We start from the raw sequence: 18,781 nt of genomic DNA on the forward strand, positions 1-18,781 counted from the left end.
CAGCATCGGTATTTTGTGGCCATACCATTCACACATTTCATGTCGTTTTCACACAATATGCAGTCAGTGAACACATTTCCACAATGCTTACATTTTCTTAACAGACAAGCTATACCTCCCAACAAAACTATGGATTGTTTTTGTAGTATTTACGAATGTTAACACACAACATCCCACAATAGCAAAAACAATATTCCAAACCTTAGATACAGTATAAAAACCTCTGCTTCTGCAATGATCAGTTCAAAGACAATATATCTCAGCTGATAATAAACAAACAATTGAATAATTGACACAGAGCTGATTTATGTTGGGTAAATTGTGCCAACCACAGCTGATTCCAGTCTGGCTTAGAGTGGCAGGGGATATTTTTTTCTATTACATTGACACTTATTCAGTAAAAGGAGGAGAAGGGAGAAGAGCAGGCCCAGTGAGAGATGCAGTGAGCCAGTGGACCCTATAATGTCGAGCGCATCCTTGCCTTTCTCAATGATCTCCACCAGCGCCTGGTTCTAGAGCAGCGCCTGGTTCTCATGAAAACATGAGAACCTTTGTAATTACCTGGGACAATGTGGCTTTCCATCATTCTCAAGCAATAACAACATGGTTTGAAGTCCACCCAAGACTGGTAAGTCTCTTCCTTCCACCCTATTCACCTTTCCTCATCCCCATAGAGGAGTTCGTTTCTGCATGGAGGTGGACGGTTTATGACCATCAGCCACATGACCAGATGTCCCTCCTTGAAGCCATGGATGCTGGTGCAGGGACATCACAGTTCTTGATTGCATCGTCTTGGATAATATCAGATGTGATGTTGATGAAAACATGTGGCATAACCCTGAAGATCGCAGAGACTAGATACAGTAATTTTGTGCTTTTTTAGTACTAAAACAAAAGTACTAAAAAAAGTTTTTTGTTTTTTTTTCAGAATGCTTGTGTGTTTCATGGATATTTTGTTCACTGTAAGCAATACTGTATCACTTTTTCTGTTCTATCATACCGTGTTTCTACTGTACCTCCTGTAGTGAACAGTAAAGGATTTGCTTTTTACTGGAATGCTTTTGAATGTGAACATTACTACATGTGGACATACAGTTCCCAAACAAGAAACATAAAAGTCTATGCAGTTTTTGTAATGTCAAGAATAGCCAGTATTCTGAAACCTGGTGTACTTTGATTGACTGCATGTATCTTGTGAAGTGAAAACAAGTGTTATTCTTTGACATAATAATTTCATTTTGAGTCAGATTTCCAGTGTTTTGGTAAAGTTAGTGTGTGCAGAGAAATATGTGTTCTATTTTGAAATGAAGAGTTAGTATGTAATTAACAAAATGTGTTTTTGAGAAGAAAATGATCCATTTGGCCAATTGTGTTTTGTAGGTGTGAGTCTGTGTTAAGAGTTTAGAAAAATTATCTAAAGTATGGGTAAGCGCTTGTTAGCGATTGAAAAAAACTGTAACTATAGCTAGTTACTAATTAGATTACATTACTTATTGATTTCTTTCTTAATCCCATAAACATTGACCATTTGAACAATACAGGGATAGACATGAAACTGCTCTTTTAATACTTTCAAATCAATGATATAAAATTGCATACATTATTCCTGAACTGCAAAGTATTTAAAGGGAGAAATTTGCATTAAAAACAGGTGCGCACAACGAAGGAGATGATTAGAAATACAAAGTCTTTAATCAAATAGTAAACTCGGAAAGAATCACATGTACGTTCAACACAAACAATAACCGACAAAGGACTGAACAGAACCGGAAGTATATATACCTAGTAAATGAGGAAACTAAACAAGAACAGCTATTTGACTGATCACAATGGAACTACAGAAAAACAAGATGCTAAAAACGCTAAAAAAAAGTGCATAGTAACACCCTGGCAACCATTCAAAACATCAAGCAACAGTTGTTCAATCAAAATGTATTTGTAATTGGAATTTACAGAGAGAGACTTTCAAGAAAAACTGGATTATTATTTTTTTTTAAGTGGAGATGTTTGACTGATGAGGTGCTACAAAGGCTCATCTGTTTTACTGAAAGGTCATTAACCTGTCAAATACACACACACACTGTAATACAAAATGGGGTCAGGTGCCCAGTGTGACTCCAGGTGGCCATAGCAATCTGGACACATCTGTCCATCATCCCAAAGAGACAGACAGGCCTGTCCATGATGAACACCTTCCCATTCATTTGTCCAGCAGTGTTTCAATCATATTTTAAACAGTGTCATGTCACCTGTGCACACACACACACACACACACACACACACACACATCACACATATACATAGCACATGCACTATAACACACATATTCACACATATTGGATGTGATGATGAAGACTTTGACGACCATCTGGCTAAGGAAATGGGATGTGTCAAGGTGGATGCGTGGGGTTTGGGGGAGCGGCGGATTGTACGCTCCATTAATCACATCTCCTTTCCTCTCTCTTTACCTCCCTCCCTTAACCTTTGTTTTCTTCACTTCCATCCTGTCACTTCCCTCAACTGTTTCTCCACCTTCTCCCCTCCTTCCATAAATAGATTTACTCCAGTGCATCATTCATCTTTTTAATTTATTCACGAAACAGGAATTAAAAGTCAATGAGAGAGGGGGGAGGGGAGAAATATAATACAATAAATGATATATCTCGTTTATTATATTCTTTAACTCAATGCAGATAGATGGATAGAGAGAGAGAGAGAGAGAATATATATATTTTAAAAATAATAATAACTTGTTTTATTATTATTATTTTTAAAACGTATTATTTACAATTCAGATACAATAGATAAAGAAGGGGTGAGAGATAGAGGGAAAGAGATGAAGAGAGAGAGAGAGATGCCGATACAGATGCAAATCTAATAAATAAGCACTTTGATTTGAATTGCATGCTCTTGAATTCATCTGTCAGGTTTCAGGCTCGTCAGAGACTCAGAGGAATTACTCATAATGCCCTTCGTCCACCTCGCAGGCTTATCCTCTTCCGCTGGCATTTTGTCTTTCCACACTTTTACACACACACATAAAGCGTGGAAATTTGTGTATGAAGGTGTGAAATGACTTACAGCCACACACACACACACACACACACACACACACACACACACACACACACACACACACACACACACACACACACACACACACACAATCATAAGTGAACAGAGAACCTGTCACTCTCCCAGCAAACACATGGAGATTCACCACAAACACACAAAAATGCATTTCATTCACCCCTGCAATTAGACCAACAGCACATTTCTAATGACGATAGTGTTGTGGTTGGTTGCCAGGGCATTGCTATGTAGTTGCTAATGAGTTTTTAGGCCCATATTAAAATAATCCAATGCTAAATATCCATAATAATCTTGGTCTTTGTGACCCGGTTACCTTCTTCAATATCTGTGGGATGTTTTCGCTGTTTAATCACCCATGATAGAATCACATTCTATAGCTGATAAAAGTATTTTATGCATAACACCAAACAAAGCTTCTGGTTTTGGAGTGACATTTGGGCCAGTCTGTTCCATTGTGTTGATGTGTTCTTTTTGCGCTTGCTCTTGGTTGATGAAATGATCAAATCACCTTTGTTAGATTTCTTGTGATACTACCATCATCCATTTTTATCATCTCTGTCACCATCAAAAGATTGAATAAGCTGCCGGCTAATTGCAAGACATTTCACACCAAGATGAGCAAAGTTTGAATGAATTAGACATGAGAAATGTGAGTGGTTCATACATTTTTCAAACTGGAAACAACCACATAAGTCTTTTAATTACGTTAAAGGTCAGATTGCCGTTTTAGGCCTTCATCTCATTCTCTTTTTTTCTCTCGCAGTTATTTGTGCATATTCTGTATTAACATTGTAAGTACCTGAGGTTCTAGCACATACATTTTTGTATGTTAGAGCAAACATGAAATGTAAAATGCATACATAATGACAGCCTCTTCAACCATCTTATGTAAATATATACAAAATATCTTTATGAATCCTTTGATAACTTGAAACTATGTGAGGGTAACGTCACAGGTGAGCGGGTTCAATTTTCAGAGTGGGACACTCATTTATCAGTGATGGAAAATCTTTATCTGAGAATGACCTTTTTAATGACAGTTTTATTAACAAATGACAATCAACCTAACATAAGTAAAATCATTTGCACTCTTTGTTTAGATTAATTTAATTATCATTAAGTGTGAAATATGATTGAATTAAGGTTGATATAAGCTAATTTGTTTGTGTGTGTGTGTGCGTGTGCGTGCGCGCATGCATGCGTGGTTCAGGTATATGCTACGTTATGGAGACAACCCCACGAAGATGGCAATATGTGAAATTCTTGTCCTTATGTTTGTACAGTATACAAATTATTGTGTGTGTGTGTGTGTGTGTGTGTGTGTGTGTGTGTGTGTGTGTGTGTGTGTGTGTGTGTGTGTGTGTGTGTGTGTGTGTGTGTGTGTGTGTGTGTGTGTGTGTGTGTGTGTGTGTGTGTGTGTGTGTGTGTGTGTGTGTGTGTGTGTGTGTGTGTGAGAGAGATCCTTGTATTCCCTTTGTTATGGAGACCAAATGTCCCAATAAGCATAGTAATACCAGTACATTTTGACTTTGTGGGGACAATTTTTTAACTTATATATCATACAGAATTATATATTTTGAAAATCTAAAATAGTTGAACATTTTCTCTGTAATAGTTAGGTTTAGACGTAACAAGTGGTGCTAAATAAAAAAAAAAAAATAATAATAATAATGGCTGTTGAGTGTTGAAAGGTTAAATTTGTTCCAAACCAAGATTTTAAAACTTTCTCTAAATAGTAAATATATAAAAATATGCAAGTTTAATTATCAGGACAATAGAAGCTTACAAATGTGTTTTTTTTTTTTTGCTGTCATTATCATAAGACACTATATGAAATTCACAAGTCATTACAATCACACTATATCAAAAATCTACACTGGCACACATGATATCCAAATCCACTCTAGGCGTGATAAAGGCCATGATTTTTTTCACCCATGAGATCACATTGTATACTAATGAATATATGCACGTCTTTTTTGCTCGCTCTCATTCATAAAGTTAATGTTTCCTGTAAAATATACTGTACCACTTCACCATGTGAAGAGCATGATTCAACATTTTGGCAGTTCTATGCATTGCAATCATGTGCTTTAGGCACCTACCCAATGAAATAACATTACTCACTGTATTTCTCATCAGGCACACGCAAACATATTCACATAGTCCCAAACAAATTGTACTTCTGTGAAGCGTTACACCCCGTATGTGTAATAGCAGAATCAATGGTATTTAGTGGTGGAGCAGTCAGGCAGAGACGAGAGAAAAGAGCACCTGGCAGCAGAATCATTCAGCATTGATATTTAAACATAGCCCGCCGAACCCTGTCTACCCACCCTCACACTGCTAATCAGCTCTTCAATTTAGACAGAGAGAACATACTTTCTCTCAAGTGTGTGTGTGTGCGTATGAATGTTTTTGAGCAGGTCAAAATGATCTCCTGAGCGTCTCGAAAAATAAATTGCTTTCAAAACTTTTAATCTCCGTTTTTGCAACAAAGAATCGGCTGCAATTCAAATCGCTGTGATTCATTTATGCAGCTTAAATAAAATCAAATCTCTTTTTCCTGTACCAGGAATATGAACATGTAACCAGTTTCTATTCATGCATATGCAGAATTCATGCTACAGTAAGCAGCTGACAGCTCTAAAACTAGTTTGCTTGTTTAACAAATTATGCAACTATCAGTTTTTCACATGCACTTCTTAATAGCTTAATTTATTTTGTTCCTTTTGAAGTCGCTACAATCAGACACCGTTTGCCATGATGTCACTTCCTACTGTCATCTTTTTGATTTACATATTCATTGAATGTGATTCATACTTATTTACATATTCCATTTTCAGGGTTTTAGAACAATTCGTAGCAAATGCATTCTGAAATCTCATTGTGACATCATTCCAGATTCCGTTTTGTGTTCTTAACAGACATGTTAAACTGGTGCACACTTAAATGCAGACAAATCTAGGGGTGTATATCCAAAACACTTAATGTCTCAGGTCCCATGGTTCCCTGAGAAGGGGAACGAGACACTTAGATTGATGCTATGGGAAACGTCATCATTGTGAGCGATGTGGTGTGTACAGAAGATCAGGAAATAGAGAGTTATTTTTATCTACTCCGTGCTTATTAGTTTACTCAAGATCAGTGCTTTTCACTTTCATAACAGAACAGACTTGACTCACCGAACCAGGCTTAATCAAAAACTTCTCTCTAGACATGCATAGTGATAACGTCTCGGTTACGTATAACCCACGTTCCCTGAAAGAGGGAACGGAGATGTTCGTCGGAGGGATCTGACTGAATGGGATCTTCGCAGAGAGACCAAACTACTTCAAGATAAACTAAACGAGCCAATGCACATTGGCATGCCATAATTGCACCGGCTGCTTCTATCATGCAGTGCTGTATTTAATGAGCAGCAGGTGCAAGGCATCTTTGGTTTTCACTGAGGAGCCCGAGCCAGGGACCTGGCCGTCTGCAGCGATGGTACAACAATATGGCGAAGGGACGAACCTCTTTCAGGGAACGTGGGTTATCATACGTAACCGAGACGTTCCCTTTCATGTTCTCCTACGTTCGTGGGAGGGATCCGACTTAAAGGGGATCCCTACCAACACGTCATGTTGTTGGCCCTTCCAGTGCCCTGCATAAGCCTCACTTCTCTCCCTTAGTTGGAGGGAGAAGCTTATGCAGGGAGTCCAGGCCACTGATGTTCCACAAGACCCACTCAGTGAGAACATTAGATAACACTGGGAAAGCGTGCCCTTCCCAGGGGAAGGAGAACGCTGGGGATGCCACAACCTGCCCGGAGGGAGGTAAAATGTGGAGAAGCACACTGGCAGAGAGATGGCACTCTGAGCGGGCTCTGCCAAGGGAAAGACACTGGCTAGCCGATAGGGTAGCCGTACCATGGAAAAAAACACATATGGGGTCGCCGCAGGGACTGCTACATATGGACACCCAACCTAGCACAGGTTCCTCAATGCATACGTGTGTTAGGGCTGGCGTCAGACGATCCGCAGCACCTGACTGCCGTAGAGGTGACGGGGGAACTCAACAGGGTTGGCCGTCTATGGGGACCACACTGGAGCAAATAGACGCACGATCAGGCGAGAATGTCATAGCTAGCCGACACTTGGACTGGTTCCCTGCACTACTGGCCACTTGGGAAAAGTATACGGAAGGATACCAGCTCTGCACGAAGGCTATACAATCTAGCGAACATGTTGGGTGTCACCCAGCCTGCAGCTCTACATATATCTGTCAGCGAGTCATTTTAGCCAACGCCCAGGAGGAAGCAACACTTCTAGTTGAGTGTGCTCGCAACCCGAATGGGCAAGGCACGTCTTGGGATTGATACGCCAAGACAATAGCATCCACTATGCAGTGGGCTAACCCCTGCTTGGAGACAGCCTTTCCCTTCTGCTGGCCTCCGTAACAGAAAAAGAGCTGGTCTGAGTCTGGTCCTAAAGCTTTGCGTTCTGTCTGCGTACAACCGCACAGAGCGGCGGGACAGAGAAAAGCCAGGGCTGGGTCTGCCGAGGGCAGCGCTTGTAGGTTCACTACCTGGTCTCTAAAGGTGTGTCATATCCCGAATTCTAGGCACGATTCGTCGACTGAAAATGCTTGCAGGTCCCCTACCCTATTGATAGAAGCCAGCGCAGTGTCAAGAGCACAGTCTTTAGTGACAGTATCTTTAGCTGAGCTGACTGGTTCGATGGGAGGTCTCTGCAGTGCGCTGAGCACCAGAGAGAGGTCCCAAGAGAGTATAGAGGTGGGACGAGGTGGATTTAGTCTCCTTGCCCCTCTCAGGAACCTGAAGATCAGATCATGCTTTACCAATGACTTACCTTCAACTGCGTCATGATGCAAGGCAATAGCGGCAACATACACTTTGAGGGTGGAAGGAGACAGCCTTCGTTCCAACCCATCTTGCAGGAAGGAAAGCACAACGCTGACCGGGCATCTTTGGTGGTCATCCCGGCAGGAAAAACACCACTCAACGAATAGGTTCCACTTCAAAGCATAGAGGCGCCTCATTGAGGGGGCTCTAGCGGAAGTGATGGTGTCTACCACCGCCTGGGGTAGGTCACCTAGAACTTCCGAGTCCCGTCCAGGGACCAGACACGGAATTTCAAGAGGTTTGGACGCGGGTGCCATAGGGTGCCCCTATGAAAGCAGGTCCTTCCTCAGAGGAATGGGCCAGGGAGGGACTGTCGTGAGGAGTATTAGTTCTGGGAACCAGGTCCGGTTGGGCCAATAGGGGGCCACTAACAGGAACTGTTACTTGTCCTCCCTGAGTTTGCACAAGGTCTATCCAAGAAGGCTCACTGGGGGAAACACTTACTTGTGTACACCCCTGGGCCAGCTGTGTGCCAGTGCATCTGTGCTGAGGGTTCCGTCGGTCAGGGAGAAGAACAACTGGCTATGTGACGTGTCCGGGGAGCCAAACAGATCTACCTGTGGCTGCACGATTGAGCTCGCCAGGGATGTGAATGGCACAAAGCTACCTCAGATGCTTCTTACTCCAAATGAATAAATATAAATGTAAATGTAATACACTCCTCTATAAGACATGCTATAGCCCGTATTTGATTAAATTAGCACTAGCCATAGCCAGTGACAGAAAACCAGGTGAACATCCTCGATTCGTTAGCATTGTCTACTACATGGGTCAACTAGAGAGGTCTACCGAGTCAGTCCTCTAAAGAGTACCCCTAATTAAAAAACTAAGAGGTGTTAGAGGTATTAGTGAGGCCAGCAGGGGGCGCTTACCCAGTAGTCTGTGTGGGTCCTAACACCCCAGTATGACGGGGACACTTTACTGCCAAAGAGCACCGTCGTTCGGATGAGACATTAAACCGAGGTCCTGACTCTCTGTGGTCATTAAAAATCCCTGGATGTCCTTCGAAAAAGAGTAAGGGTGTAACCCCGGCATCCTGGCCAAAATATGCCCAGTGGCCTCTGTCCATCATGGCCTCCTAATCATCCCAATATACTGATTGGCTTCATCACTGTCTCCTCTCCACCAGTACGCTGGTGTGTGGTGGGCGTTCTGGTGCAATATGGCTACCGTCGCATCATCCAAGTGGACCCCATCACCCCCCCCCCCCCCCCTTCTATGTAAAACGCTTTGAGGTCTCAGAAAAAGCGCTATATAAATGTAACGAATTAGCATTATTATTTTTATTAAAAAACTAACAGTAGTTGGGGAGGGAAGCAAATGGGGGGATGAAACACCCTACAATACTAGTTCACCCTGCATCCACCTTAATTTAGGTACTCAAAGGGAAAGACCTTTCTTCACAATCCAACTACCGTTTTAGAGGGCATCTCACTACTTTAGCTCACTTTGCTCATCCCTGAGAGAGAGAAGGAGGAATACTACTGCTCAACAATTAGATGTTTTCTCCCTCCAGTCATCAGAATGTGATGGGCCAGGACCCCCAGAGTTTTTTTTTATAATTACTCCAGTGCTAACTAGAGTATTGAACATGGATCATACTAGACCTACTAAGCAACCTATTCACAGGGAAGCATAATTATACTTTAGAGCCTAAGATAGGGGAGAATGTAGCTCAACCCTGAAAAACGAAACTTTCAGTATATCAAAGTGGAGCAAGAGAGATGTCTTCCAGAGACAATTTTTTCAAAACCCTCTTCAGAGGGAGGAAAACACCAGAGAATGGGTGGATTCTATGGTGTGCAGGGCCTCCCATGTCTGTCTTGCCTCAGCAGAAGAGGCAGACTTAATTGCTAATACCTGCCTCTACTCTGTCCACCTACGAGCCCACAATGGAGGCTGCCGTTTTGTTACTTTAGCAGACACAGGGTCCTGAACCGCGAAGGGGAGCTCCCTCACAGCGGCTCATAACAGCGAGTGCATTCAGCGCCTGAATCTATTGGCAAGGTTGGAGCCTTCACAGAGAATGCAACACCAGGAGAGCGATAGCTCTGAAGCAGCTCTTCAACTGTGGCATCCTTGCATTTTGCTATTACAAATTCCTCCATTACCTCGACCTCAATGTGGAAATCTAGGAGGAATAAAGCTCATACACTTACAGTATATGCGGGGCAGCACAGGAAGCGGATTATTATTATTATTATTATTATTGTTATTATTACTATTATTAGTAGTAACACCTGCATCAAATCCATATTCTTATCCCTCTGGAGACAATAAAGTAAGAACAGGGCTTAACGCGAATGCAACGCAATGAGTGCATCCAGCATTTATCTGACATGCGCATACAAACAAGCGGCTCCAGAAGACAAAGTAGATGATGTACATAGCAGGCGCCCTCCTATTATCACGGATGCTTTGGGATGACGTCATCGACTGTCGTAGGCCAATTTAATTTTTGTGTTTACACACATGGTTCGGACACCGGTAATGCTGATGACGTTCCCCATAGTGTCAATCCAAGATGCAGTATTGAGTTTCACTTCGAAAGGGAACAGAATGACTGCCGAAGGGACAGGGATTCGATTTCATGTCTTGATACCCTCACATCTTAGCGTTTCTTTGGCTCTCAGTGAGCCACCCACTGACCAAACAGGCTGTGTGTTAATGCATCTGTCTGCCTGTAGTATACATGTCTGATCTTTATGGAAATGAGAGATGTGACACACTTCAAACTGTATTTAGAATGCTTTGAAGGCGTATCACAGAAAATACAGTATCTACTCAATGGAGGTCAGGTGATCTCCCTCCGTCCCTCGCTCGCTCTATCTATATCTCCTTTTCCAAATAGTCAAATTAGCTTTCCCATATGACAGTATGATGGATTTCACAACAGAATATTTTAACATGGATGTAGTCATCAAGTCTGCTTTAAGCATCTGTGATTTAATGAGTCTAATCTTTTGGTGTGAAGATGAAAAGAATAACACAGACGCTTTATTCCACATCAGCCTCAGAGCACAAAAATAAAAACATAAGAAGTATGTAAAATATAAAAATATAATATCCTTCAGTGAGTAATTAAAAATTGAAACGACACACCGCAGCATTAAATATTTAAAAAAAAAATATTTAAAATTGTCCAATTTTTTGTATGAAAAATAGGTTAGGACTGGTGAATCAAAAACTAAGCATTCATTGATAATGGTAATGGCAACTAATTGATCAAATAAATATAAAGGCCAATGTGTGAGAAAATAACATGGTAAACAACATTAAAAATGTGAGCTCATCACTTGGCAACACGACACAGCAGCAAAGTATCTCTGAGAAAGACATTTGACAAATAAAAACATGTAAACATGTCACATAACTAATTAGAACTAGAAAAAACAATAATATGAAATATTGTTTAATGTTGACGTATTAAACAATGTTTTACAATATTCCTGAATATTATTATATATGGTTAATTTATTTTATTTTATTTTATTTACGATTTAAATAAATATTTAATGTTTTGGATTATGGGTTGGATTATCATGTCATGATAGAAATAATCTTTCTGACCCTCAATGACCCATTTTTTCCATACAGAAACATCACAACACAATAGAGGAGTCCCTCAAAAGGGTTTGTAAACATATTGCAGTTTTACAGCAGAAGCCGTTAACTGTACAGTCTGGCTTCGGTTTGTCCTACAGTAAATTTTTTAAGCCCATGAGTCACAGAGGAGGTGGAACTAGCCGTGTGATCACTTTAAGTGAGTTTAAATGGGGATTTGGAGGCAGAAGTGGACATATTTGTGCTGGCTCATTTCTCTAATGTTGTTTCCCTGCTGATGGTGCAGTGTGCTGGTAATGAAGTTCATTTAATGTCAGTGTAAAATGACTGGGAGGCGACTCTTTTCACTGCCTTGCGCTGAACGCTTCCTTAGTAGATACAGGACCTCATTAGAACTTTGCTGTGGTAGAAAACTTTCAAATAAGATGCAGAATTGTAGGTCTCTTGTGTAATGCAGATAAAACACACAACAATTATGAATGATTTATGAACAATTATGAAGTGACCACTGTCTGCTGTGGTTCTGCGCCTGAGATAAATATTCAGCCTCACGCCAAAATAAATCATATTTTATCTGAGTTGAGAATGGGAGTTTGCAGTCTATATTGGATGTGGTTTCATAAAAACTACTGAGGAATAGACCTCATTCACAACAGCGCCATCTTTGATTTTTAATGGGAATGAAAGTGAGGCTGTGAGGGATAGACACACACTAGCCTATATTGCCAAAAGCATTAGGACACCCCTCCAAATAATTGAATTCAGGTGTTCCAATGATTTCCATATGGCCACAGTTGTATAAAATCAAGCAGCTAGGCATGCAGACGCTTCTACAAACATTTGTGAAAGAATGTGTCACTCTCAGGAGCTCAGTCAATTCAAGCGTGGTACCGTGATGGGTTGCCACCTCTGCAATAAGTCCATTCGTGAAATTTCCTCACTACTAAATATTCCACGGTCAGCTGTTGATGGTATTATAATAAAGTGGAAGCTATTGGGAACAACAGCATCTCAGCCACGTAGTGGTAGGCCATGTAAAATCACAGAGCGGGGTCAGCGCATGCTGAGGCGCACAGTGCGCAGAAGTCGCCAACTTTCTGCAGAGTCAATAGCTACAGACCTCCAAACTTCGAGTGGCCTTCAGATTAGTTCAAGAACAGAGCTTCACTGAATGAGTTGCCATGGCCGAGCAGCTGCATCCAAACCTTACGTCACCAAGTGCAATGCAAAGCGTCGGATGCAGTGGTGTAAAGCATGCCGCCACTGGACTCTAGAGCAGTGGAGATGTGTTCTCTGGAGTGACCAATCACGCTTCTCTGTCTGGAAATCCGATGGACGAGTCTGGTTTTGGCGGTTGCCAGGAGAACGGAACTTGCCTGACTGCATTGTGCAGGGTGTAAAGTTTGGTGGAGGGAGGATTATGGTGTGGGGTTGTTTTTCAGGGGTTGGCCCCTTAGTTCCAGTGAAATGAAACTCTTAATGCTTCAGCATACCAAGACATTTTGGACAATTTCATCCTCCCAACTTAGTAACATGTTCTGTTCCAAAATGAACGACCATCCATCCATCCATCCATCCATCCATCCATCCATCCATCCATCCATCCATCCATCCATCCATACATCCTACATACATCCATACATACATCCATACATACATACATAATCTTCATTTATCAAATCAGTTGCCAAAAAATGATACCAGAATTGTTGACCTCACCCTTTACCGTAAACATTTAGACCTGATAGATTATCTCTGTGTGTGCGTGTGCACGTGTGTGATCTCAGTATTAGCTGTGTGATCATGTAGACCATTTGACAAAGCCATGGTCTATCATCAGTTCAGTCAGCTTCCATCAGCATCAGAGCATATGAGAACATACACAACACACACACATGCTAAAGAGATCTTTATAGGTGGCCTAGCAGTGGGGAGAATGTTAAATGGAGTTTATGAGATGAATGGTAGGGAGTGTTTAAGGCCTCAAAGGCTAATGGACCAGCTCAGTGTGTTCAGACGGCATGCTGGTCTTCTCAAAGCACACATAAACACTAAAACGCACACACCACTGTGTTTAAGAGGCCGTGCTGTTTTCTTCTAAAACGGATGAGTGATTGTGATTTGTGTTGTTTGAATAATTATTTGATGATTGCCTGCATCGTTCACTGACTAATGTCTTCATGTAGGCCTACATATTCACACTCGCTTATACACACACATTTATCTATATATTTAGGAGGACATACTTTATAAACTTCTGTAATGTTTTGAACAGTTATTATTATTTTTGTTAATAAATACAATTATTTTATGAATAATAATAATTATCTATCTAGGCCTATATACAGGCGCATTATTTAGCATAATAAAAACAATAAAACTTATTTTAATTTCCAAAAGGAATTTTGTCAGGTTTTAGATTGTAGAATTTCTGGCTAATTTTGTCCTCATAACATATGAGCTGGGGAAAATGAAGGAGAAAAAAACTTTAACTGACAGTTTCTTTAACTGTCTCTCAAAGGCAGATTTTAAATTGTTTTTTTACTTTTGCGGCAGCTCAACAGCAGTTTGGCAGCATCACATTGCTCAACATTTGTGTCAACATTTGCAAATATTTGAGCTCAACATAAACCAAATGAAATATGTCTCCATGAGAAATAACAGTAGGTTGTGGGCAGACAGGCAGTGACTGCTGAAAAAGAGAAATTAACCAGCTGACACGATGACTCATCACGTTCAATGTAGCACAACTAATTGGTTTGATTGACAGCTGTAGATAGTGGCTAGTGTATCTCCATCTGACCAGATTGAAATTAAAGAATAGTTAAGTAACAAAATACCACATAAGCTGCACTGCAATGAATTGGAATGACTTTGGCTGTGTGCCTATTTCTCATCACTTATTTTTACATGCAGAAGGTCGTGAATGACAGTGATGAGTCTTTTGTTTGGAGAGCATGACACGTCACTGGCTTTGCTAGAGCTGTGTGGACAGCCAAGATACACTCAATTCATGCTTTGGTCCTATTGTTTTCCTCATAACAAAGGGTTCTGATATTTGTGTTTTGTTTTAGCTGGATGAGGGGAATTATGAGGGAATAACATGGAAAATGTGGGTGCATGTGTGCATGAGAGAGATATTATATGCTTTACTTCCTTACAGTATATGGAAATATTTTTGCTCTTTTATAGTTTTGGAGACTTCAAAAAATCATAAAAACTACAATTGTAAAATTATATAGTAAAAACTAGTAATTATGGATATAGGCTATAAGTTTACACTGGTAGAATTTGATGAGAAATATTTGAGTTCATATTCCAGAACTTTGATTTTGGCATGACAGTTTGAGACATTTGTGATTACAGGGGTCATTTACTCGGGAGAAACATCTGAGAGGCAGGAGACTTAAAAGTCTCATTTGCTTTCCAATTGATCTAATTTCTCACCAGGAGGAATTGAAGATAGCCTATTTCCGTAGGATTTTTTCTTATGAGAAAAACTTTTGTTTTTGCACTTATTTTCTCATAATTGGCTCAAAGTAAGTAGCCTATAGAAAATGTCACATAAACACACATAGCCTACGCACACACCATATGGTTATTCTAATGCAAGTAAAATGGCCGGTTTGACGTATTAAACACGTGCAGCAGACACACACTTGAGAAAATGTGTGTACACCGTAAACACAGCAGCAGAGAGCCGTTTATGCATGCATGACGGAAGTCTCTTCTCAGGCTTGCTAATCAAACAGTCCAGATGTGTTGAAATATTTGCGGTCCTTTCAGGACCATAATTAAATAACAATTACAACTGCCTAACAGCTTTTTCCACCCTGTCTGCGCGTTCGTGCGCGAGCCTGAAGGGACAGAGCTCGAGCCATGGAGAAGTGTGTGTTTTCACAGACAATAACACGCTAATGAAGAACACATCAAACTGTAGCGAGCGCGCGCGAGAGAGAACCAACTGCAAATGATCCGTGTGAGTTATTTGTTCTCTTCAAAGATGTTCCATCGGTCTCGTCCGGCTCTTTAATACTGACGGAAATGTGGACCCCAGCGAACACTTATGTTCTAAAAAAGTTGTGGGAATGGTGATTTTGTTAAAAAAAAAATGGTCTTGTGGTTATCTTGTCGTGGTAAGAACATGATGTAGCCTATTTTCGTAACGTCATTTTTTAAATCACAATGTATACCATTCTTTGAACGTTTATTTGTAATATTCCAAGAAGTTAAACATTAACAACCATCAAGTAGGATAGCCTACTGTACAAATAACATCATAAGGATGTTCTGAAAATGTTGTTCTAAGAACATTTCTCGCAACATCATAATCGCATGGCTATTAAATATTACCAAGAACACACTAGGCTAAATGTTACTTAAAGAACATTTTATCTTAACATTTAAATAACCTTTACAAAACATTAGTGAAAGTTGTGGGAACATTCCCTGTTAGCCGGTGTCCACAAGCATTCAGAAGAGAATGTTTCGTATTGTTTTTTCTCCTTTGTCATTCTCAATCATTTTGGTGTGTCGTGCGTGCCTCTCACCATGATAAACAGAAATGGAAATAATCCTTAATGCCTGTTAATTACCACTAATCACCACTGTGACATCACTCTCTCTTTCTCTCTCTCTCTCTCTCTCTCTGTCTCACACACACACACACACACACACACACACACACACACACACACACACACACACACACACACACACACACACACACACAATAATTAATGCTCCCTAATGTTCCCTACACAAATAGTTCAAAGAAAAGACAGCATATAATATATACCTCAGCAAGGTATCCTCATCATCATATTCACATCATCCACCACAAAAAAACCTTTTATTTTTATTCTTTATTTTATTCTTTATTAACTTCCTATCAGTCGATTGACTAACAGAACCAATTAACTGGTGATTTGACCACAGCGGTTATTATCAAGAGATTTGAGAAGTTAATTGGCAACTTCAAGTGAGGGCCTCAGCAGGAAGTGAAGCCCTTCCAGTAGAAGTTTTTGCATCCCGCTTTACGTTCCCGAGCGGGAATGTGGTTCGAGCTCTCTGCCGAACGTTCTAGCTCCACACGCAGGCCCTCGTTTTCGTCCACCGTTGAAATATCATTCTCACGCATCTCCATTTCAGGCATGGAGAGCAGAGAAAGGAGTTCTTCGATGTCTTTCTTGGTCCAGTCCTGGGAAAACATATAATGGGATCAACATTTAAGTTCACAACACCCCCATCCCCTCACTTTCCCTTTTATTTGGATAATAAACACTGTCTAGTAAAGCTAATGGTGTGCATTCATTTAGATTAACGTATGAGAAAACACAGAAAAGCCATTTTGTATTTATAGGGGAATGTGCTTTTTGATTAGAGCTAAATGCATTCCATTAACTCAACGTTCCTGTATAGTAAAAGAAAATGCATTTACTTGACACGATGTAAATGAGAAAAACAGGATCATTTAGAAATGTGTGTGTGAGTGAAGGAAATGGAGAGAGAGGGACTTAAATTAATGATGTCTTCCTATAGAATTAGAAGGGGTAATTGTAATTTCCCATTTAAACATCTATTAAAAGTAGAATGAACTATTTCAACAATCTGAAGCTGAAATAGTCCTGAAAAGGATGAAAATAGAGTCATTATTTAACAGCTGAAATATTCTTCTTTTTTTAGTGTTCTGCAGAAGAAAGCCAGTCAGTACAGGTTTCAAGTAAACAACAATTTTGGGGGGTAAACTATCCATTTATGTGTATTTAGAAAAAGTGTCTAAATTGATATTGGAATGTAACGCAACACTATTTGAGTGTGGGATGGCAGCATTGAACATGCAGATAATGGAGAAGAACTGGTAAAAATATGGTAAAAATAGAATAGTGTCCCAGCTAACAAAAATATGTCCTAGGAACGTTTTACTAATGTTCCCATTAAGTTACGTAAAAAACGTAAAAAAAAAACATCAAATTAAAATTTCTTGGTTATTTGAACAAGATTATTTGATCATTTTGCAAGTATTATGGAACATAACATTTGAAAGTTCTCTGCACCATGTTACTAAAGACCAGATAACTTTTGAGAGAATAAAGATTTTGAGAGAAATTTGGGGGAAAGTTCAGATAACGTTCCCTGTTAGCCAGGCCACTCAATGTCAATGCGCTTTCGAGACTCACCTGTGTCTGTCCAATCGCTTTTGCTCTCTGCAGAAGTCTGCGATGGCGGAAGTCCAGGTCCTGTTCTAGATGAGAGTTCGCACTGCGACCACACAGCACAAGAGACAGACCCAACAGGGCCAAATAACACTGCACCTCACACAGTCTCATGTCAAACCTCTGTTTTCCGCTCACGGAGTGTCTCTTCAGAGCTGTGGTTCTGGTTCTGGACCCTCGGAAATCCCAAGCGCTCTTTTTAAACTCTCCCCCCGCTCGTATTATTGACTGACAGCTGCCCAGGTTGCTGGGTGATGGTGGATTGTGAAGTCATAAAGCATTAAGATTCTTCTGGTCCCACACTAATGGGAGACACTCTCATTAAGATAAGGCAAATGAACGAATTGCGACTTGACAATGGGAGCTACAATAAAAGCATTAGAGACTGAATGGCTTTGGGTTTGTTCAGCTAATCTAAAACAAATACAACAGAGAAATGCCTGGGTTTGCGTCTCCCTCGCTCTGAAGCGCACGCCACGGCAGAAGTGAAGGATAAAAGGTTTATTAACTTAATTGATTCTGAGTGAAGAGTTTAATGTGTCTTTTCTTGAAGTGTTAACACAAGAAGTGCGTTTGTGCTGTTGACGACATATTCCATTCCCTTCGAAAAGAAAAATGAATGAATTTTATCATTTGGGAATTCTGAATGTGAGATTCAAAGCATTGATGAAAGATAAAGTGACAGGTGTGATATATAAATCAAAGCCCAAACGTAATACACAAAGACAACCGTCGCTTTTGCTTATATGAAGCCATTTTGTGTTATATGAAGCCAATGTTCTTTTCTCTTACAGATTGCCTTCAGACGTGCAAATTTATTTGGATTTCTGACCATTTTACGTTCCACTTTGTAGCATTTAGTTAGAAATGGTGGCACTGGTGCTTTTGAGTGTGAGGTGACGTTCCAGTTCTGTTTTACTTTAAGTGATTTCCTTAAGAGATCACAGTCTACTACAAAAACGAGTGCATTTTGATAACAAATGTTTACAGAGACTTTTCAAAG

General features: G+C 40.3%; 1 protein-coding gene and 1 long non-coding RNA gene across 2 annotated transcripts in view; one reads left to right on the top strand and one right to left on the bottom strand.

The window, feature by feature from the left end:
* Positions 1-18,781, top strand: part of LOC306997303 — a 41,070-nt gene that overhangs the window by 14,229 nt on the left and 8,060 nt on the right. The window lies entirely within an intron of this gene.
* sst1.2 (somatostatin 1, tandem duplicate 2) lies at positions 16,500-18,122 on the bottom strand. The gene is made up of 2 exons (XM_079610547.1): positions 17,743-18,122; positions 16,500-16,763 (listed from the first exon to the last, which is right to left on the bottom strand). Exons 1-2 carry the CDS (start codon positions 17,890-17,892, stop codon positions 16,554-16,556), a joined length of 360 nt encoding a protein of 119 aa, XP_079466673.1. The 5' UTR covers positions 17,893-18,122; the 3' UTR covers positions 16,500-16,553.

This window comes from Phoxinus phoxinus, assembly GCF_949152265.1.
Source record: "Phoxinus phoxinus genome assembly, chromosome: 4".
Lineage (NCBI taxonomy): Eukaryota > Metazoa > Chordata > Actinopteri > Cypriniformes > Leuciscidae > Phoxinus > Phoxinus phoxinus.

Bases quoted from the DNA above. Each gene is read 5' to 3' on its own strand.
- sst1.2 (XM_079610547.1), bottom strand. From the start codon at position 17,892: ATGAGACTGTGTGAGGTGCAGTGTTATTTGGCCCTGTTGGGTCTGTCT. The intron at 16,764-17,742 runs GTGAGTCTCGAA...ATGTTTTCCCAG, and splicing joins AAGCGATTGGACAGACACAG to GACTGGACCAAGAAAGACAT.